This window comes from Ziziphus jujuba, chromosome 12, assembly GCF_031755915.1.
Source record: "Ziziphus jujuba cultivar Dongzao chromosome 12, ASM3175591v1".
NCBI lineage: Eukaryota > Viridiplantae > Streptophyta > Magnoliopsida > Rosales > Rhamnaceae > Ziziphus > Ziziphus jujuba.
The window spans coordinates 22,284,190-22,307,500 of NC_083390.1; the positions used below are offsets into that span (position 1 = coordinate 22,284,190).

The following is a 23,311-nucleotide window of genomic DNA, read 5'->3' on the forward strand; positions in this document are numbered from 1 at the left end:
TAATTTCCATCCACAAATTGTTGGAAACCTTTCACCATCAAAAGATCAAATAGCTTAATCATAACTAATTTGAAGAGCATAACCGATATGAAAACTGAAAAGTTGCATGCATGCAATGCTATAAATACACAGTAATTAATGAAACACAGTAATTAATGAAGAAAAGCACAAAGGGATGTATATATATATATATGTGTGTGTGTCAAAAGTAATTAGTTAAACTCTAATTTACAATTACTTATATATTTTATTATTAATAAGAATTTAAGTGGAAAAAGATGATTGGTGAAGAGAAACAAGAAGAAAGAAGGTGTGGAAGAGGCAAAAGCCAAAAGGAGGGGTACACAAAGTTTGATGAAAGAGTCAGAAGAAACCAAAACATTCTTGTTTGCATTCCCAGACACCCCGACCTACATGCACTCTCCTACACTGACCTCACAAAGGGGCTGAAGAGCAGAGTGAGTTCCCCTAGGTTGGGTTCCATGTAAAAAAATAAAAAATAAATAAATACGCCTTCCCACTCACCTATACTAGTTTGCCCTAACCCTAGCTAGCTTGCAACTTATTATATACCATCCTTTTTCCAACACAGTCTTTGCAGGCCGAGACAAGTTTACATTACCTGATGTATACTTCTGTTCTGTAATATTTATATATTTATATATTTATATTTATATTTATATATGTATTGATATATATTAGGAAATTAATAAATAAATAAATAAATAATCACAGTTATCAACGAGAATGGAGATGCGTCTCTCATGCAACACAAAACCAACGTCTGTGTTTCCCACAAAAGACACAGAGGACATGCATGAAACTTCAGCAAACAGTTGTGTGTAAGGCACACAAGCCGTACATATATTCACTGTGGCACACACAGAGTGAGTACGCGTGTGTGACAAAGATGTAACGAAAGGATTATATAGCCAGGAGATATACCAACAAAAAATTAAAAATTTAAAAATTTTAAAAATTATAATAAAGACAGTGAACGAGACCAATAGAGGAAACAAAAATATATTTTATATAAAGAAAAAATTATAAGCTGATGGTGGGATATTGTGGTGGTTGAATCATAGCAATCCCATAAGAGGGGGGTTCAACCGCGTGATCTACCCCAAGAAGCCACATTGATTTTGTTGAAATGAGGGGTCGTTTTCGTCTTGAATTTCGTTTTGACGCGGACATGTTTCCATTGGTTGTATTTCGCAGCTGTTTTCACCTTTCTTTTTTCTTTTTATTTAATTTCTTTTTTTTTTTTTTCCATGGAAAACAAACAAGCAGATAGCAAAATATGGAAATGAACTAGCACACTCACACACTATCTCTGATCATCTATGTGTATATATAAATGTCATTTTGGAGTTGTGGACTAATGAGTACTTGGTAATAAATTTAAGCAGCAGCAGCTGATTGTTAATTAAAGCAGATGCGAATCGATGGAGATGGTCATTGATCGGCACTTTTGTTGTATCTGGTTCTTCTGCATAGACAATGACTATTAATTAATTAATTCATTTCCATATAAAATAATAAAATATATATATTATAATCTTTGAGAAATTTATTCGTATAATCATGTGTACGAAAAAAAAAATTTAAATCTACTTGCTTTTTCCTATCATCAACATATACCATTTCTAGTATATCATTAATGTGTTGCTTAATTAAATGCTAATACTGGTTGACAGAGTAATGTATATAGAGTGAGTTCAAAGAATGGAAATTAAATGCATAATTGTGAGGGGTAGCTAACCTACTTTTAATTTAGATTTTCCAGTAAGTGCTAGTGAAACATATATATATATATATATATATATATATATATATAAAATTTCAGAGAAAATAGTAATTTACCAATAGCTGGGTAATACTTAATTTACCTATTTTGCTGGGCAAGAAAGTAATTAGATTGGATGGATACTGGGTAAGGAATGAAAAATGTGAAAATTTGGAAGGAAAATTTTTCTTTCTTTTATGTAATTTGGTAGAATACGAAACAGAGGAGGAAAATTAATAAAATTTAAAATTATATATAGTGATACCGAAAAAAGAATTACCAGTATGTTATTCATTCATAATTAATGAATAGAAACACATAACATAAGGATGAACAGGGAAAACAGGAATATATAAGAAGATAAAGAATTAAAGCCTTTGTTAATCGCACTGAGAAATCTAAATTCATTAGAATTAGATTAGGCGATAACATGTTTTGCACCATGCCAATGATAAAATTAGGGTTATTAATTGTTTAGTGTGCAGTTTTCTTTATCAAAAAAATATTAAAAAAAGCCAAAAATCAAGAAACAAAATTGATATTTTTTTGTTTTATGAAATTAGAGCTTTTTTTTTTTTTAGAATTTTTATAATAGATCTTTTAAGAAAAATTATTAAAAAACTAATGTGACTGTATTAAATATTTATTGAATTTTTTTACATAAACTAAAAAAACAAATTATTTATAAAAAGCTAAAAATTTTAGTTTTTCTAAAACAATTAAAAAAAAAATTCTTCTGTCAACAAATATTTATTGATTATTACCAAATATATTAAATTTTTGAAAAAAAAATTGACTATTAAAAAATGTTTTTAGACCAAAATATATATATATAATCTTAGTATTTATTTATTATTGGATCCTCTCTATACATGTATATATAATATACATGTATATATATAATGTTTTATATATATATATATGATCTTAGTATTTATTTATATTGGGTCCTCCCTATATATGTATATATAAATGTTTTCTTTTATCGGTATATATTGGTACTTATAGAATAATACTAAGAGTATATATATTGGTACTTATATAAAAATGCTTTTATGGGTATATATATATATAATATATATATATATATAAGTAATTTATGAAATAAAGTCTTGTAAATGTAATTATTTGAGTTTTACGTCTTGTATATATAGAAAGTAATAAAGTTGGAAAAATAAAAATAAAAGTAAAGTATTTGCAAGTAGAAGTTTCGTGTTAATTTTATCCTATATTTTGTTTATAATTTTATCATTACACACAAAATTTAATTAAATTAAAAGTAATCAAATTTCTTTTCATCAAGAATAAAAAAGTAACCAAATTCCTTTCATCAAAAATAAAAAAGTAACCAAATTCTTTTAATACATCCGCTTTTGAATAATTAATTTTAGAACTTCAACTCTCAATTCTCTTGTTTCACCCAAAGAAAAAAGACTCTCAGTTCTCTGTTACTCTCCCTTTGTTTGATCTTTTCCGTCCTTTCCCTGAAGTATTAGTGACAGAACCAATTAACTATGCATTTTTACTATTCATGAACAGCTTATGACCAGTAGTTAAAAACAAAAATTGTACCTATTATTAATGACAAAATCTTAAAATTAATATTCCTACAGAACTTTTCGTACGTAGTATAATAGTCAATATTTCAATTATTGATTAAATTTTTGTTTCTAATTACAGATCAACTGCAACTAATTATATAGATAATTTTTTTCTAACACATTAACCACCTTTATTGTTTTCTTTTTCTTTACAAATAAATTTTGGAATTCTCAATTTGATAAAGTAGAAGTCTAGGAACCTAGCTAAGAACCTCTCTACCAGTACCTCGCATTATTACATTATAGCATGCGGATTTTTGGAAATTACAAACTAAAATATATTTGTAAAACAAGAAAAGAAAGAACAGAGTTTCCTTTATTTTCCATTTCTATATAATTAATTTAATTATAACTTAAAATCATCAATATTGGTACAACGTCTCTGTCATTGAGAAGGCATGGAGTTAGTGACAGAAAAATTTATTGCTAAAGCTGCTAAAAGATATGCAGTGAAACATATTAAATTCGAAATAAAAGTTGAGAGGAACAGAAGAATTAATTAATAGGTGAGTTTTAATGCATGAAGATCACTATAGAATTGAATCCCATGCAGCAGCTTTAAACATCATCCAACTCATTTTTGTTAATTTTATTTTATTTTTTTAAGTTTATTTGGCATGTGACTATGGCCATTTATATTAGCCATGTCTAGGTGCTAAATAGATGAGTAAGTAAGAAATTTAGATTGTTATAAAAGAATTCGAAATTGGAAATTTTATAATTATTTACGTCAGAAACTCAATCATATATGTTGAACTATAAATATAAAAATATGTGAATTGCATCCAATTGAGAATGGCAGCCAATTTCTACCCTTTTAACATTTTTTATTAAAACCAAAAAAAAAAAAAAAAACTCTGTACGCACTTTTTTTTTCTTTTTATTTGAAAACAATTTTTTTTGTTTTCCTCCGGCCATTATATTGTCGTTGAACTCGATTTCAGTCTTTGACACTTTTAGATGCAACTTTTTTTGTGTAGTTCTGGCACCTATATATCACAAAAATCCACTTGTCTATGCCTCTCTCTCTCTCTCTCTCTCTCTGTGCTGCTATTTTTCTCAACCAATGGTGTCTCGTACATTTCTTTAAATGTCTCGGGATCGCACCAGAAAGAAAGACAAAATAAACAGTCGGAAAAAAAAAAATCAGTCTTTAATTTATTGGGTCTTTTATGGAGAGGATTTAATTTATATATATATATAAAAAAAATGCTTTTCTTCAATAGTTCTTCATTCGGTCTATGTACGTACTAGTGCATTACCATTAAAGTGGCAATTTGTCAATGAACAGTGTTTCGAGGTTTAGACACTCAAGGGATTTTCATGGTTCATTCACAAAGATGAGACTTTTGGAGTACATAAAAGTTCAGTTTCATATGCAATACTCATTCCCATTACTTTTTAGATATTTCTCTTACTTTTCTTTTTCTTTTGGCATATTTAAAGACAAAATAAGTAGTCAATTTTATTTCTCTTTCCTCAAAGAACTAATTATTACATGCTTACAAAAGCAATATTAATTGTTATAACAATCTATCTCGCCAGAATTTTGTTTTATATTAAACTTATGATATCAATTATATCCATTTCTTGAACTTTCTAAATGATGCAATCTTGTACTAAAACAATTTGTGATCATTTGTAGGGTCAAAATTCACTTAAATTAATTTCGTGTTGAAAATATTGACTCAAGTTTTTTTTTTTTTTTTTTATGTTCTCTTTATTTAACAGCAATTCATTGGGAATGCTTCTGGAAAAAAGAAGGTGCTTTGGACCCCTAGTCCAATTACAGGGCTAAAATCACCTAATCAGAGTTCTGGAACTGCAGAAAAAAAAAATATATATACACATAAAATAAATATAAACTGAATGATTTGTATATATGCATATATAGGTGTAGGTAGGTCTGAGCTTTTATAACCAAATCAGGTTAAACACAAGCAGTATGGGGAAGAGATGTAGCTCCATTAGTTGACAAACTCATATACAAGTGGTGGACATGTTGCAGTCCAGCTTAACCTATATGTTCAGATTATAGTCTGCAACTTTCTTTGCACATTTTTTAGACCTATATTATATATTAATAAATAATTAAATATAACATGAATATTATATATTATGTATATATAGTCTAAGGGCTGCTTTTAATTGGCTTATAACAATCTCTCTTTCGTAGCTTCTATATAGTCTTCCACCTCTATACCTCACTTTCTTGTTTTTCTTTTTTGGGTGAATTTACCACTTCCTCTCCAGTCATTTCAATATTTCACTTTATCTGCTTCTGCATGTAGAATCATAATTGGCCACAATTTTGGGTTGCTCTATTAAACCGTCCTTTAGGCTATAGCTGCATTAGAAATATTAGTTGCTTTTTCAGACGGTTTTTTTCTTTTAATTTTTTTTCTTCTTCCTTTTTGCTAGGGCAATTTATTACTGAAATCACTACTTGGATATAAGAGAAACTACTTTATGATTAATTAGATTTGAAGTTGGGATTTCCAGAGTTAGTACTTCTTGTTAATTGTTAGTTCTTTATAAAGGTATGTATACATATATAGATATATATATATATATATATATAGAAAGAGAGAGAGAAGATCAATACATAAATTTGTAGGTACATGGTTAGCTACAGCTAGAAGCAAACATGCAAACACTTTTACCCACACAAAAAAAAAATAAAAATAAAATAAAAAAATAAAAAAGAGAGAGAAGCAAACGCACTTCTATATTTTTGGGAAGAAAGCGTATGAAATTAGTTTCTTGAGGGCCAAGTACATTTTGATTCCATTGGGGGAAGGAAGGCAAAAGGAAAAATTATAAAAAATAAAAAAAAGGAAGAATGAAACCTTTCATGTATGAGAAGTCGTGATCTTTCTCTCCCCTATGATGAATATATTTACACTGAGGAAAAAAACAAAAGGGGCGAGAAAATGTCAATAAAAAAATATAGATAAATGAATAAATAAAACGAAAGAAAAGGATGATTCTTCCTTTTACTCTCAATTTTTATGTATTTAAATTTGGTCAATATTTTTTTCCGGGTAGATTCAATATGGATTGTCGCTTTTAACCATTTGCAGAGTGTGGTCAATAGAATTTGGTCAGGTTTTTTTTTCTTACTTTTTTTTTTTTTCTTTGGGTCAATGATATAATTAATTTGGTTAGTTTGCTCATTAAGGGGGAAAAAAAAAAAAGGATCATTCACTTGTCGTTCATATGCTATAAAGAATTGCAAAAAAATCCTAAATTATTATTCAAATGATGAAATATATCTTATATTTTGTAACTTAACCATTTTTTATTTTTATTTTTTTACTTTTGAAGTATGACAATTATTGTTAAGAACTAATAATAATAATAATATATTAACTCTGCTCGACTAGTTTTGATGTTACTATTATTATTGACAAACAAACTATTAAGCAATAATTGTTGAATTAAAAATAGGGTAGTTTTTAGTGATAAAATATAATATCTATTTGGATCCCTTTTAAGTTATGTACTTTGTTGTAAAAAATTTAGTTTTTCACGAATAATCAATTTTTTTCATGGTTTGATTTTGATTTTTGATAATGGGTGATGTAATTTGTGATTAAGATACAAGAAAAGTTTTGATGACTCACAATTTTAAAGAAAGCGGGTGCTAGTGGTGTTAGATTCCGCTTTAATATTTATTTTCTTTTATTATTATTATTATTTAAAAAGTGAGATGCTAAGGAAAAATAAGAGAGGAATTTGATATTTATCTGGGAATATCATAACTATTGCTTAGCTGTTCCACTTTATATATCTTGCCTATAGTTTCAAAGTGAGAATTATAGTTTTTAGTTTCAAGATGAGATTTATAGTTTTTTTTTTTTTTGGCTAAATTAAGTGAAAGTTATAGCTGTCTATTTTTCTAACATGAATTTTTAATTTGACTTTTAGTTGAAAAAGAAAAAAAATCTAAATAATATGTTTTAATATTAATAAAAAAAAGTTTTCTTTTTTTCAAAATATTAGTAAATAATAAATGTTCATAATTGAAAAAAAAAATTATATAAATCAATCTCTATTTTTAATGGTAAAATTAATAAATACCTTTGTTAGCATTACAATACATTGAGATCTACAAACTTAGATGCATATTTGATCCCATAAATCTTTAAATTTGATAAATTTTGGTTATAAGTTAAAACAAGGTATGCATTAACATAATGAGTTATCATGCCGTAAACCATTAATTGCATTGGTTCTGTTTAATATATTACAAAATATCATTTTTCATAAATTATTTTATTTCTTTTTTAGTGGTTAAGCATGCTTGTTATTATAGTAATTATGAAAGAATAAAAAACAAATTTTATTATTTTTTTTATGCTATAAAATAATTTTAATAAAAAAGATAATTCAGTCATAAAATAATGTAGCAAACCATTTAAATCAAGACAATGAATTAATAAAATGATCTAAAATGCACCAATATCATACACGAGTCCACGAATATGACACTAAAGTTATATATATACTTGTCTCCACTTTTTTTTTTCTTTGAAAATTAATTTGTATTATATGGTTAATTTGTATACATAAGAGAACAGTATTAACCTAACTGAATGGACATGGCCTTTCAAAAAAGAAAAAAAAAAAAAAAAAGAGAATGGATAATGTATGTTAAACAAAGAGTTGATATATACTAAGAATACTATAAATTATTAGCACATTACATGTCAGTTGTACTAGTCAACAAAGTAAATTACTTTGTTTCCTTAAAATTTTATACTTGTTAACATATATACGCTTTATAATTTAAGATCTCATAATCCATTTCTTTACGCGTATATTTTTCACTCGTATATACTTATGTAATTATAAAAAATCTGAATTTCGGACAAACACTAAATCAAAATTTATGTATGGTTAAGCTCTTATCTTTTGATTCATGTTTCTCCATTTTCTTGAGGGAAAAAAAAAATACACAATACACAATATTTGGATGAGGATAATGGTGAACATCTCAAAATCAAACTAAAGTGTTTGTTAGAGATAACTTTGTGGCAAAACTACTATTATCTCAAAATTAAATAATGAATTAGTAAAAATCTAATATTTCTTTATATTACTATTCCAATTCAATTCAATTTGGTTTTTGTTTTATTAAATGCATAAACAAAGAAAAATAAAATTGTAGGTACTAAAATTCAATTGACCATAAAACTAATTGAAAACATGGAGTCTTTTTATAAGAGAGAAAAAGAGGGCCATGATTCAGTTTCCGTTCAACTCCATCTAAAACCTACTTAATTTCTACAGGGAGGGAATGAAGAAGAAGGATTTATTTTTATTTTTTTTTCAAATGAAAGTGAAAAAAATAAAATAAAATAAAATAAAATAAAACAAAATAAAACAAAATAAAATCGTGGAAATATATATATATTTTTAAAAAGAAGAAAAAACTAGGAAATCAAGGGGAAAGATTGAATTTTTCTCTGGTTCATCAGGAAACTCTCAGCAATGCTGTATCTTTGTTGAGTAGAATTACAATATCTCTCTACTTCATTGCCCTAATATAACGCAAGTATAAATCCTGTAACTCAAGAACTTAAAGCCAGAGATCTCAATGGAAAATGAAAGAGAAAAAGTTAAGAAAAAAGAAAAAATGATTGGCATGCAAAAGGGGGGAGGGTGGGGTGGGGTTAGGAAGTATCAGTTGAAATCTAACTTTGTTGTCCCACAAAACTTTTTCATTCTACTCTAGTTCCCCCTTTTTTCTACAGTGTTTTTTTTTTTTTTTTTTTGGGTAGTACAAACCAATACAAAAGACACCCTCTACGAATCCCTCCCGCAGCTCCATGCCAAACTAGCTGACCCTGTCCATGACCTCAAAAAGCTGTCCTCCTCTCTTTCTCTTTCTCTCTCTCTCTCTCTCTCTCTCTCTCTCTCCCTATTCCTTTCTTGACGACCCCATATGTCAGCTTGTTAAGTCTTTCTCTTTTCTCTGTCATTGTTGGTGGCGTGTCAATGCAGAAAGATTAATGATAATACTTCAAACTATCACTCTAACAAAAATATCTCTTTAGAACCCATCTTGAAACCGATTGATCGAAGCAGGCGGATCCAAACGCTGCTGTGTCCCTGAATAGCTCCTTCCCCAATTCAATCCCTCTTCCTGATTCTGCAGTGATCCGTCTCTACCACCTCCTCCTCCATCTGTACTCCCCCGGCTGCTCCCTCCTCCGAATCCATGTCCCACCGGTGCACCTATACACGTATAGTTCGACTCGGCCGCCGCAGCCGCATAGTTTAGGCTCGGGTGACCGCCACCACTGCCACTGCTAAGTACATGTCCAACATAGTAATCGTTCACTGAATGCTGATGATGAGGATAATGAGAGGAAAATGACATGACCGCGGGACGAGATGGTGAGGTGTATAGATAAGGTTGATGCTGTTGTAATGGCTGCGGCGGCGGTGGCGGCTGCGGCTGCGGCTGTGGTGGTGGCGGAATATTGATTGTGGAAGAAGAGCCGGAGAAGACTCTTGTTGAGAATCTTAGTGGTAATGTTGGGTCTGGCGGCGGGTGATGATAGCCTGCTGGTGATATTGGATTCATTGGATGACAGCAACTGTACAGCACCAAAATATCAAAATGAAACAACATAATATTTCAGCAAAAAAGCATAAAAATAAAATAAAAAATGAAACAACATAATATCGAAAATCAAAATTTTGATTTCTGGGTACTCTGTTTTGTTCAATATGTGATATTAAGTAGAAAAAGAAAGGGAAAGGAAAGAAAAAAAAAAAAAAAAAAAAAGGGAAAAACATAAATACCCAAGGTGAGGGGCCCCTTGGGCGGCTAGGTTATCGTTACTGAAGACCAGCTGACGAGCACGGTTCAGTGTCTCTGTCTCCCTCTCTGGCCACACCAAAACCACATACACACATATATAAATATATAAAATCAAAATCAAAATCCCGTATATATCAAATCGAAAATTATACATATTATAAAAGAGTCTTTTCCCTATATCCAAGAATTTCACCCAAAAAAAAAAAAAAATCAACTCCCAATACTTTGTTTTCCACATCAAGATTGAAATGACCACGCTTCATGGGAAAATCGTTAACCAGCAGAGACCCATTATTTATTCTCTGGAATATATAGTATATTATATATTATAATATTATGATATAGAATATAGAATATAGAAGAGAAAAAAACAAAAAAAGTTTTAATTCCACATCAGTTTGTTGTAGGTGCTGAAAAGAAAGAAAAGACATTGCCTTGGCGGTGGCGGTTCATGTGTCCCCCAAGAGCCTGAGATTTGCAGAACTTGAGGGAACAAAACCTACACTCATAGACCTTCCCACACTCGTCCTTTCCATCCTTTGCGCCGCTTTTCTTCTTCCTATACCCTGTAACACAAACCAACTCCATTACCCAATTAAAGCAACTTCGATGAGACTCTTCTTTCTCTTTAGACCCCCCTTCCTTAAAGCCCTCTGAACCCTAACCGATTTGACATATTATTAAATATTATATATTAAGCAAAAACAATTCAAATCCATTATTTTTTATCTCCTGTTTAATCTTTCCCATTTTTCTATTTCTCATTTAAAGTTCAATTTTTTTTTTTTTAAGTCTTTTTTTTTTAAATCCCTTTCAGCAATAATAATAGAAATTTGAGTACCAGATGAAGTGCCTTCCTCAAGGACCTGTTTACCATCTCTAGCATAATCATCAGGCAAATTGTTGAGGTCCAACGGATTCCCTTCAGATCGCCTGCAAAAACAAACAAAAGAAAAACAAAATGATCATAGAGTTAACAAAAGTGCTATAGAGTAGAAGTTTACGAGAGGGGAAGATAGAAAACCAAAAAAAAAAAAAAAAAAAGGAAAAAAAACTATGTAGTAAAGTTTATGCCAGGTTGTAATAGGGAAGACCTACATGGTATGGTACCGACCGACAGAGAAAGACAGAAATGAAAAAATATTGAGGTTAAAGAAACAATCTTGCAGATGGTGGAAGAGTAGATAAGTAAAGCTTTTAGAAAAAAGAAAAAATTATAAGACTTTCAGTTTGAGACTGCAATTTTGAGGCTACTTGAGTGATGGTGGAAGAAAAAGAGGTTTGAAAGTTCTCTATCAGTTCCTCTGCCAACCTCTCTGGACTCTCTTTCTCTCTCTCTCTCTCTCTCTAATAAAATTGAATGAACAAAAGGGACAGTGGGTCTCGTGACTTTAAAAAGGGGTGAACTGTAGGAGGGAAAAGCTTAAGTATGTGGAAGTGTCATTTAGTTTGGAGTTTGGTTGAGAAGTGAGGAAATGAGAGAGACGTTGCTTTCATTTTAGGTTCTTTTGTTTTTGCCCTTATACTAAAGTGTGGGCTAGGTCTATTGCCTCAAGAACTACTAGTATTATTATTATTTATATATGCAGAATTACAAAAATCAAGACCTTAAGTTTAATTGGGTTTTTGTTAGATTTTATCTATATACATATATATATATATAGATATATATAAATGCACATAGCTGCAAGAGAAGGATATATCAAATGCTCTTTTTTGTCTTTTTATTTGCAAACACATTCTGCATTGAAAAAGCAAAGCCCCGAACGAGATGTGAAAGATGATATTTTTATATGTATATGTAACTTGGAAGGCTCGCATAGTCGACAAGCGTTTAGTCCTCAGAAAGACACACACTACCTAGAGATTATATGGTCCACATGTTTTTTGCTAGGTTCCCTCAAAACATCATTTGTACACTAGGGAATTGCCGTGGATCATGGAGAGAGAGGTGTTACTGTCAATGCCTAACTATTAGTATTCTTATGATCTTACTAATTGGCATGGACTCCACCATACCAGTCAGTTGTTTTTTTTCCTTAGGAGTGTCCAAGTTGAACGATTTGCATAGAAATATATATATATATATATAGATATATATATATATATATATATATTCCTTCAAGCAACAATACCAAAAAAAAACTGTAGGGATATATAAAATTTTGCTATAAAAAGCACACACCCTCAATATCTAAGATATGGTTGGTCAATTATATATATTCTGCTTGATAATACCTGTATGCATTTTATAACAAACTAAAAAGGAGCATGGTTTAGATATTAAAGATATGTCTGATCAATTACATATAATCCGTTTTATAAAATGGATTACAATATTGAATTATAAGTATTTTATCAAGTATAATTAATAAATTTCATGTAATTAATCGAGCATGTCTTTCATATCAAAGATCATATTTTATATCAAAAAAATATATACAAATAATGTAAATTTTTATTATATCTTAGCTTTTTTATCCAAAAAATTTTAATCCAGGATCAACTTATTTCTAGGTATATAAACACAAATAATCTTCTTTTCTATTAATTCTTCGCATGTTTTGTTATTGATTTTATAACATGTCAGTTAAACATGCATCTTGTCTAAAAAAATAAATAGAAAAAACATATCATAGTTTAGAATCCGTATGAAAATATGACTTGATATTCATTACATCCAATGGGGAATATTGAAAAATATGTTTAATATATATTATACATATGGGAGGGGCATTGCCAAATACACATTGATGAGTCTATTCCTGTTAGCTATAGGTTTTAGGATAGATAATCATTTAACAACCCATATACATTAGTAAACATGGACATTAGATTGAAGATTTTAAATCTCATAAAACTAAGCTTAACACAAATATAAGTTCAAATGAAGTAACCTAAATTCGAACTTAACACCTCATGGTCACCAATAACGATGTGATGCCATATGTTATGTTACCATCAGAAGTTTAAACCAACAGAAATTAAAGTACATTCAAATATATATGTATATCGAGCTTATTTTCATTTCAATTAAAACAATTACCTCTAAAAGAAGTATCATATGTCTAATTTGTTGATAACAGTTATTAGTCAACACTCGAATTTTTGACATAAAAATGATCCCCAAAAAAAAAAAAAGTTTGACATGAAAGATTAGGCCTTTGTAGAGAGTAGAGATCACCAGAGAATCAATCCAGACCTTGACCGGTTTGGACCATTCTACACTCGGTATTATATGTATATATATATATATATACACAGATCATATAAAGTTTAAATTCATCGATAGCCACCACTCAAGAAACCTTGGATTCAAGTGGAACCTGAAATCAAGTAGTGATATACCTAGCAAAAAGAAAAAATTAAAAATTCAGGTGGGTTTTTGTGGACCACTCTACTTATATAGGCCTTGACTTAATGGTATTATTTACACATAATTGTGAAGGCCGTCCAAGCAAGCATGCGATGGCTTTGCCTCCAAATATCTGAAAATTGTATACACAACATATAATCATATATAATCTATGTGGTCCACTCCCAAACATTTCCAGCATTAAATCCGACAAACATCCTCTCCTGTTCAGAGTTTTAGCATAGAGCTTTTTTAAACAACAGAACAGAAATTTTGTATATCCCATTATTATTTTCCAGGGAGTCAAACCGGCCTTTTCCATCATTTTCCTATGAAGCAATCAGATAATTCAAGGCTAAAAGGTTAACAGGTTTTATAGGTTATATCTGCAAAATTTATTCATTTTAACGAACATTTGAATTCCCGTAAATAGTTCAATATAGCTTATGCTTTTTACAAAATATAGGTTTCTATTTCTGCTGAGGATTAATATAATGGAGAATATATAATGCCTTCGGGACAAAAATTGTAAAGGAGAATATCTTTAGATATAGCTAGTGAAAGTGTCTTGAGTTTAGAATAAATTTGTTGTTGTTGTTGTTTTTTTTTTTTTAAATCAAAGATATTTGAAAATATAAATGCAGACCATTTTTGGGTTTCTTTATAATGTTCATGTCACACATTCTTATAAGAACGTTCATGTAGTACAGGTCCAATACCATTGTGACAGATGGCAGTGATATGTTTGGACAACAAGAAGACCAAAAAATATAAATGATAAAACAACAACAATATGAATGCATCATTATGTAATTTCATTCTAAGCTGAAAAAAAAAAAAAAAGAAAAAAAAAGGACATGATTTTTATGAAATAAAGAGAGAATTAGTGCCTGCATGGGGTGTTGCTTACTATACTTTCTGTGATTGAAAACTTGTCTAGCTATTTACTACTGTTTTTGTTCACCTTTATCTCTGCAAATGGAGCATCTAAATGTGTGACAGATTTTTCTCTTCAAAGCTGCCCAATACAAAATGTCCTTATGCATTTGGATTTGGCTGGGTAGCTTTTCCCTGGTTCTTCTTTTCGTTTACTCGATGTTGAGGAGGAATACCACTGACCAATATCTATTAGAAATCTTTACCTTTATATAAAGGTTGTTTTTACCCTTTTAGGCTTTGTAAGCTTTGCTATAAAAATGCCATCTAATGGAGAAGAAAGTCAGTGATCCATGTGTATACGAGATAACATCAAGTGGTTTAATTTTTAAACCACCAACTTCTATATAATTTTTTCATAAATTTTTTTAAAACGTGGTATAAAGAGAATTAAAAAACCAAAATATTAAATCACATTAATCATTTTAAAATCATATTGATCAATTTTTATCATATATTAAAAATTTATGAAAAAACTATATATAAAATAAAATGGTACAAAAGACCACCTAATTTTGTTCTCGTGTATGTAAGACTTGTACGTCCACGTATGTATTCTGTCCCACTATTTCTCTGTGCCTCTAGTTTTGGGTTACATTGACCAAATCCAATGCTTCTGTAGCAGGCCTTGACAAACATTTTGGGCCCTGCTGGGGGGTTGCCAATCGGCCTCAACATGACAATATATATATATATATATATATATATGTATGTATTTTTTAATTTTGATATTATCGGTCTAGTTTGTGTCATTTAGTGTAATGAATCCATTTTAAACTCCAATTAATAGAGAATTTCACTAATTTGACTTGTGTATCATCACTATTCGGAATTTAGGAGTAAATTATACATTTCTATTAACTATTAAATCTTTTCTCCTTTTTATTGCATAATCAGTTATGAAGTTTATTATTTATTTATTTTTTAACAAATTATCCCTGCAGTGAACATTTCTATCTATATTATTCAAACATAGATTCGAATCATGAAAATGCAGGAATTTAGAATAATTTGTAATGTTAAAAAAATAATAATAATAATTATCCCCACAGCCCCTTCATCAAAGTTTATTATCATTTACTTTTAAAATTAAAATTTTATCTTCTTAAACTATAATAAAAATTTTATGACTATTTATTTTGACCGAACAAAATAATAAAATTTTCGCTTTTGCTGAAACCCAATACTAAACCCACCATATCAAACCCGATTGGCCCAGGCCCAGGCCCCAAAATTTACATTTGAGGCCCCCTTCTTCTTCTTTTCTGTTTTTTTTTTGCCCTTTTTTTTTTCTCTCTCTTGAATTGAGAATAATTTACATTGAGGCTTGCCTAAGTAATATTTGATTTATCTAATAAATACACAAGTATACTGAATTTCATATATTTAATTGATCAATATATTAATATAATTTAATTATAAATAAATAAATTATTAAAAATAAGACATAAATAAATATAAATTAATTAAGTATAGGGATGTCAATTTGCCCCGTCCATCTCCGAAACCGCGGTGCACCGCCCCTAACGGGGCGGTTTTTCCCCGAAAATTCGGGGATGCGGGGTGGGCTCGAGGCAAATACCTAAAAACCGAATCGGAGACGGGCCAGGGACAGAGAATAATAACTCCGCCCCGAATCCACCCCGATATATATATATATATATTTATTATTTTTTTTATAAAATTTTATTTATGTAAAATCATTTTCTTTTTTTTTATTTATTTTTCTAAATATGTATTTTATTATAATTGTAAATTTGTTCCTTGATATATTTTATTATATTTATATTGTATTGTAGTCATTTTCTTTATATTTTAATCATAAAATAATTTTTTTATATAATTTTTTTAAAAAAATATCAATTAAAAAACAAAATGAGGAAAACCGTCCCGCCCCGTTCCCGCCCCGCAAAATCACCGATCCCGCCCGGCATCTAAAGAAACGGGGAAAATCGCGGGGATGAAATGTAAAATTCCCCGCGGAGACAGGGACGGGATTTTAAATTTAAAAACCGATCCCGCCCCGTCCCGTTGACATCCCTAATTAAATATTAATATATGATACTAAAAAATTAATATTAAAAATATCAAAAAAATAAATTATATGTTTTTGAAAAATATTAATGTTACATCAAATAAATGTACCATATCTATCAAATGTCATATAAATATATTAATAAATTGACACATAACAATTTACTTGGTACCTTGTTACACCAAGTATACCATTTGTATTTGTAGAAAAATTTCCAACTAGTACTCTCCCAACCTTGATCTTCCCGTCACCGTTCGTCAACAACCCGACATAGTGAGAAACGCGCTGGTACTTATTCTTACTGGTTCTCTTTGCTTAAATTATTAAATCTTTGATACTTAATTTGTTTTGAGAATGATTGTGAGTAGGGGGAAAAGGACTCTATCTATATATATATATTTTTTTTTTTTCCTTATAATTTTTTTTTTTTTTTTGTTATTTTGTGTCACAGATGTTATTTTTGCGTCACGGGTTTCGGAATTGTTTTCTGTTTCTTTCTCTTTGTTGCGATTGCTATTATTCTGAAATATTTGGTTTTTTTTTTTTTGGTTAAGGAAATAATTAAGAAATTTTTGAAACCTTTGGATTTTGGATTGAATAAAGGTTTTGGGTTAATGGATTTCGGGTCTGTGGTTTTTTTATAGTACTTAGTATTTGTTCAAATGCGGAAAAAATTTATATCGAAATAAATTTGTGGTGAGAGTTTCGTCGTTTTATGATGCTGAGAAAAAAAAAAAAATCGAGAAGGAAAATAAAGAGGGGTTTTTCATAATCAAATTGGTGCACACAGAGTTCATAAATGTACAATTTCTTGTTGTGCAAAGAAAGCTTAAATTTTTTTTTTCTTATTTTTTTTTTTTTGTTTAGTTTTTCTTTTAACATTCTTGGCTTCAAATTGATTGGTATGTTATGTTTCTTTATTCCAGTGTGGGTTCCACTAAACCTTTTGAAACTTTTTTTTTCAATAAAGGGGGCAAATGGACACTTCGCCCAAGTTTAGGGGGTCAAAACTTTGTCTATATTATCAGCGTTTAGCTACTAATAAATTCAATTGCTATTCAAAATTTTGTGTTTTGTAATTATAAGGAGGTGTAGATCATTTAACAGTAGAGATGTTACTTGTATATGTCTGAAGGTTGAGACTTGTAACTCGGTAGGCCAACACAGGAGCTTATTTACACAGTTTCGCAGCTTAAGTTTATATTCATAGGCTGTTCTTTTTGGCAAATAAGTTTATATTTGTAAGCTATTCAATAAAATTCAATATATTTTAAGAAAGTGGTACTCAGTATTAGATTCAATCCTTCTTCTCTTCTCTACCATATAATTACAAATTCCTTGCTAGCATGACAAAAAGGTTTTCAGATGATCTTCTTAGTAACTGTTTTGTTGTTGTCTTCTATGTTTCGGGTTCTCTGAAATGATAAGTAAACAATTTTGGAAAAATCGCCTTTTATGCATGTTTATTGCTGTATCTTCTTGTACTTGAGAAAGATTTCTTCTGAGGTTGACTATGCAATTTCTAAGTTCTCCATTTTGCTTTTCAGCATTTAAAATGGTTTATGAATTTTTTAATGCCAATCCTGTGGTTTACAAAAAGAAAGAGCGCCAGGTCCGCGGTGCTCCAAGTGATACTGATGAATCTGCTGTCGAACCAATTGATCACCTAGAAGTTTTTGATATCCTTTCTAAATGATTATGTATATGCATATTCTTATTGAAGTGTTCCATTACATAAATTCATACATACATCATGCACATATTATGCATGCTTGCATGCATGCATGATGTAACCATGTGTTATACTAAAATGTTTAAACACTTTAACCTAATCATCCCATCTATGCGATGGTTTTCACAGTAATTATAAGTTTCCTTGTGTTATGTAGAAGTTTCTTTGCAGCAAATTATGTAGGACAGTTGCATTATGTATTGTTTTTAGTTTTCTTAACAAATTCTTACATCATCTTAGAAATATAAAAGATCCAGAGCACCATTATTCTTTGGAAGAGCTCAGAGTAATATCAGAAGATGCTATTGAAGTGGAAGATCATTGTAGTTTTGTAAGGTATATTAACTGTTGCACCTGTTTTATATTTTGCCTTCATATAGATTATATGTATATTTGTGTGAATATGTATATAATTATATTAAAAAATAGTAAATTTTTCCATAGGGTCACATTTACTCCCACAGTTAATTCATGTGGTATGGCACTCGTAATTGCTCTTTGCTTGCGCATGAAACTCATGAGAAGTCTGCCTTCTCGTTACAAGGTGAGGCCTTCTAACCAACTTGGAAGACAATATTTATCTTATGCAGAGGTTGTTGAAAATATCCGGGTTCAAGAACATCTCTCATTTTAGTTATTCTGATTGTCATGATAGAGCACTTGGTGCTGTTCTATATAAGGTTACAAACATATGATTTTTCAAATTTATGATCATCTCTTTGGTGAGAATGCAGTCCTGCATAAAGATGCATGGTCTATGGATTTCTGTGGTAACTTGTGGTCTTAAAGACTTTTAAAGTGCTCTTCCTATTACAAAAGATAAAAAATAAAAAACAAACAAACAAACAAACACCCTTTGTATGTGAAGATATCAATGTCCATGTATATGGACTAACGTACATACACCAGCTCGGGAGTGTGGGATTTGAGCAACCATGCCCTCATATTTACACGGACAATAATTTGAGTGAACATACAATTACTCGGATCTGGAGAAGAGTTGGACAGAGAAACAGATTTTAAGACCTCTCAAGAAAGGATAAGATATTTGGTAGAATAATGTCAAATAAATTTTTTTAAATTTGATGATGACAGATAACTGAGCTATCCCAAGATCATACCAATCTTTGTTCTCTGCCCATTTTTATGTTACTTTATTCCTTATTTTGGTTGGTCCATCTCCCTTTTGTTTTTGACTGATATCTTCTTGTTTGCTCCTCTCCTTGTGGGCCATTATTTTTGTATAATTTTCTCTGTGGAGTATATACTACCTATTATTAAGTGCCAAAACCAGTAATCTGGTATGTGGTATTTCTGCTCGAGTCAAAATGTATTTCTTGTAGGCACAAGAATCTTGTAGGTCGGTTGACTATCTATTGATGCATAATGTTACTCTACAGTTGCATTTTGCAACAATGGTTCATTCTTGCAATGGGACTGGTACTTTTTATTTATTTATTTATTTATTTAATCTTTTTGTTTGTATCGAACTTAAATTTGTGCTGGCTAGATTAGAGAAGTGGTACTTTCACATTTTTCCTTTCCTTATATTATTTTTACCTCTTAAATTTTTTTGGTTAGGTGGATATTAGGGTTGCACCCGGATCCCATTCAGATGAAGCCATAGGTACTCTCTCAACGCCTGTCTGTTCATGTGTCTAAATCTTTGTTGTTTGTTTTTTAATCATCGAATTACTGCAACATTTGATCAGCCATGAATAATAGATGAAGTTATGCTCAAATGGCATTGTCTCTTAAAATGCTATGGGGCACTAATCTACAAGCAATGGGCTCATCCTTTCATAAACTTCTTGTCTGTGGGGAAAAATGAGAAGTCAGTCTTACATCCTGTCTCGTCTTTTGTAAATGATATAATTTTGAAAATCGATTTTGCAAAATCTTCTGGTAGGATTGGTTCTGAATCATATGCTTTAGTGCAGCAGCAATGTGTTTCACTTGTTTGTTTGGTTTTTAGTGTCCATCACTATAAAGAAGATAGTTATGAATTTTGACAGTTGTTTATGTTGGTTTTTTTACTGTAACCGGCAGTCAATAAACAAGTGAATGACAAGGAACGGGTAGCGGCTAGCCAGGAGCAACCATTGATTTTGGATTTAATCGACCGTTGTTTGGCTCCTTCATATGATTGAATATATCATGTATAAATTAGGGCTTGTTAATAATTTGGTTTTCTGGTTTTTTAATATGATAGTCATTTATAATGGTAATAAGAAAAATGTTTATCAAAATGAACTTCATTTTGAAAACACTTGGAAATGGTTTTCAATGTAGTTTTTTTTTTTTTTTTTTTTTTTTTTCCTTCTCTCTCTCTCTCTCTCTCTCTCTCTCTCTCTCTCTCTCTCTTGAGGATGTCGATAGATGAAAAGTATAACTATTATTTAAAACATAAGCCAAATATCCCACCAAAAAATAAAATCAAAAATCTTAAAATCAAAAAATAAAAAGCATCTTAAAAAATTATGTATCTATGTTATATTGCTTAAAACCTAATTACCGTATCAGGGTTTAAATGTTTCAAAGCCAGTAACTAAACGGAGAGTAGGAACCAAATTGAAAATTTATGCTAAAGGGGTGAGATTTACAACCAATATCTAAAACAAGATTCAAGTATGGTCCTTTCGAGGGTACAACAAATTGAAGCATTTCCATGCATATGCATGAGACCTTGTAGATCTTCGGGTTTGGGGTACCATCAAGATTAAACTCTTATGTTGTTCATAGACTATGCCTTAAAGCGATATGTAAATGTGGATTTAGGATCTTAAATGCAACTTGGTTAACACATTTAAGAGAGATTTAATAGGCCAATGGAACATTACAGAACCATCCAACATTAAAAGACATCTTCCATTTTTTTATTTTTTTTTTCTTTTTTGGCTTAAAAGGCGTGTTTTATAATCAAAACCCAGTTAAAGCTTACAAAAAAGCCACCAATAAGAACCACGCTCCTGGGAAACCAGAGACAAAAAAACACAACTTCCATTTATTGAGTCATGAGATAAGAAATGAATTTAAAATTTTCATTTATTTGTTTCTAGGCATGTTTTACATCATTTAAATTAGGATTAAATTCATTTAGCGCTGAAATTATTGAAAAATCCATAATTGGACAAAAATGACCTAAAATAATTTTATTTTAAAAAAAACAATGGTTTAAAGGGTGATATGACACTTCAATATATATCTCTCATTATATTATTACTTTGACAAATTAAAATAAATATATTTTTACTCGAAATCCAATTTTTTCATACCTATTGTATTTTCTTTCTCAAAAAAAAAAAAACAGAGTAGTTTCTTTTTTTAATTTTAAGAAAATGAAAATCTCAAATATTAATTAAAAGTGTTTTTTTGTTTGTTATTAATAGGATCATTATTGGTAATGACAATTATTAATTAACAGTATTCGTTTAATTATGGATCGAATTTTAATTTTAAAATACTAATTTGAAAATGTAAACAAATAGCATTTTTCTAGTAAAAACGTTCTACTAGCCGCTTGCTGGCGCATTCCAGTTGGCCATCGAAGAGGTAATGCAGAAAACATCACCGTAGACAATCTACTTCTAAAAAAAAATTAAAAATACAATTTTATTATCCCTTTTATTATTATCATTATTTTTTTTAATTTTTTGAATAAAAAGGAAACATTTTATCCCTATCTGTAAGAGCTCGAACGCATAAAAGAGAACCTCCAATTTCCATGGCGGTAGCTCTAGTCTCAATTTCTACAGCTCCACCTTCAAGCAGACCAAACCCACTTGTCCATTGCCCTTCTTCTGCATTCAAGGTACTCTCTTTCCCATCCCTATACTTTCTTTCTTCTTCATTTGTAACCGCGTGTTGAATTTTGCTGGTTTCACAAAATTCTCTGTCATTGTAGGGAAATGTGGAAACTTTGAAGGCAAGCCCATGTCATATTTCATCTCTGAAGCTCCACAGCAAGACCTGCTTTAGAGAAAGAAGACAACTTGTGGTTCTCAGTAAGGCAGCTTCATCATCATCACCCTCATCCTCTGCTTTGGCTCCACAGGGCAATGTTCGATTCCGGCTTGATAATCTGGGCCCACAACCCGGCGCCAAGAAGAAGCCGAAGAGAAAAGGAAGGGGTATAGCGGCTGGTCAAGGAAACAGCTGTGGATTTGGCATGAGGGGTCAGAAATCACGTTCTGGACCCGGCGTCAAGAGGGGTTTTGAAGGGGGTCAGATGCCTCTCTATCGTCGAATTCCCAAGTTGAGAGGAATTGCTGGAGGTACTGGGCTACTTTCCCTTTAACTTATGTTAATTGTTTTTTTGTAATTTGATGCGATTTTTTATGTATTTGGGACATGGGTTTTACCTTTTTAATTATGATTATCAGTTTGATAAACTGAATTATTTTCTACTGCTTATATGTGATCTGTCTTTGTTCATTTTTTAGAATAACCCAATCAAGCGAAATATGGTGTTGTAGTTTTTAAATTCACTATCACTAACAAACTGTCGTTCAAACATTTAGGTGTATGAACCAATCTCACTTTTAATTTTATATGCTTGCTAGCTTTCTGGAGGTGATTTTTTTGGCTGCTTGTTTCTTGTGGAACATATTCACATTCCTTATTATCTGACTCATTAGCTGGATTTAGTCATATAATCTGGTGGATTTATGCAAGTTTAATTCTTACGAGGTAAGCTATTACAGACTTTATGGTTTAAGATTGCTCAGAGTCATTAGTTGTCTTGGGGTTACTCAATACTCACTCACTTTCTCAAAGAAGGTGAAAACGCTGTAATAGATGTGGTTTGCTGACGAGGTTGGATGAAGTTCTTCATGAATACATAGAACTAGCACTGTTCATTGTCGTGCTCCTATGAAAGGGGAAAGCTGGATGCAAAATGTCATCTTTGGCTGGTTTACTTCTGTAGTCTTTGAGTGACTAATATTGGAGTTTTTGTAATCCAGTTGTTGTTGTCTATGAATCAGTTTTTGTACAGGTTGTAAAACACCTAAACTAAAATATTTATTTCCA

At 30.4% G+C, this 23,311-nt stretch overlaps 3 protein-coding genes across 4 annotated transcripts in view; 2 read left to right on the forward strand and 1 right to left on the reverse strand.

Annotated features, from left to right (window-relative positions):
• Positions 1-8,833: 8,833 nt before the first annotated feature.
• LOC107429438 (zinc finger protein JAGGED) lies at positions 8,834-11,755 on the reverse strand. The gene is made up of 5 exons (XM_048462202.2): positions 11,321-11,755; positions 11,064-11,155; positions 10,657-10,788; positions 10,204-10,288; positions 8,834-9,995 (listed from the first exon to the last, which is right to left on the reverse strand). Coding segments are annotated over exons 1-5 (861 nt in total). The 5' UTR covers positions 11,323-11,755; the 3' UTR covers positions 8,834-9,445.
• Positions 11,756-16,694: 4,939 nt separating this feature from the next.
• Positions 16,695-20,551, forward strand: LOC107429451 (protein AE7). Of its 2 annotated transcripts, none has more exons than XM_016040136.4 (6): positions 16,695-16,836; positions 18,096-18,227; positions 18,511-18,616; positions 18,725-18,824; positions 19,862-19,907; positions 20,330-20,551. In XM_016040136.4, the coding sequence occupies exons 2-6, from the start codon at positions 18,104-18,106 to the stop codon at positions 20,428-20,430; spliced, it is 477 nt and encodes a 158-aa protein (XP_015895622.2). In that variant the 5' UTR covers positions 16,695-16,836; positions 18,096-18,103; the 3' UTR covers positions 20,431-20,551. The 2 variants fall into 2 exon arrangements, with proteins under 2 accessions (XP_015895622.2, XP_024933997.2); XM_025078229.3 differs by lacking the exon at positions 20,330-20,551 and adding an exon at positions 19,993-20,321.
• Positions 20,552-21,931: 1,380 nt separating this feature from the next.
• The window catches only part of LOC107429441 (large ribosomal subunit protein uL15c), a 2,608-nt gene continuing 1,228 nt past the window's right edge, over positions 21,932-23,311 (forward strand). The window contains exons 1-2 of the mRNA XM_016040125.3: positions 21,932-22,091; positions 22,185-22,554. Of these exons, the coding sequence (XP_015895611.2) occupies positions 22,005-22,091; positions 22,185-22,554 (457 nt within the window). The 5' untranslated portion in view covers positions 21,932-22,004. The remainder of the gene's footprint in view (positions 22,092-22,184; positions 22,555-23,311) is intronic.

What these genes read in the sequence shown, in the direction of transcription:
- LOC107429451 (XM_016040136.4), top strand. Translation starts at nt 18,104, where the DNA reads ATGGTTTATGAATTTTTTAATGCCAATCCTGTGGTTTACAAAAAGAAA. An exon ending in GATCATTGTAGTTTTGTAAG is followed by an intron (nt 18,617 to 18,724) that starts GTATATTAACTG and finishes ATTTTTCCATAG; the next exon opens with GGTCACATTTACTCCCACAG. An exon ending in GTCTGCCTTCTCGTTACAAG is followed by an intron (nt 18,825 to 19,861) that starts GTGAGGCCTTCT and finishes TTTTTTGGTTAG; the next exon opens with GTGGATATTAGGGTTGCACC.
- LOC107429438 (XM_048462202.2), bottom strand. An exon ending in TGAGGAAGGCACTTCATCTG is followed by an intron (nt 10,789 to 11,063) that starts GTACTCAAATTT and finishes TTTGTGTTACAG; the next exon opens with GGTATAGGAAGAAGAAAAGC. An exon ending in CAAGGGGCCCCTCACCTTGG is followed by an intron (nt 9,996 to 10,203) that starts GTATTTATGTTT and finishes GGTGCTGTACAG; the next exon opens with TTGCTGTCATCCAATGAATC.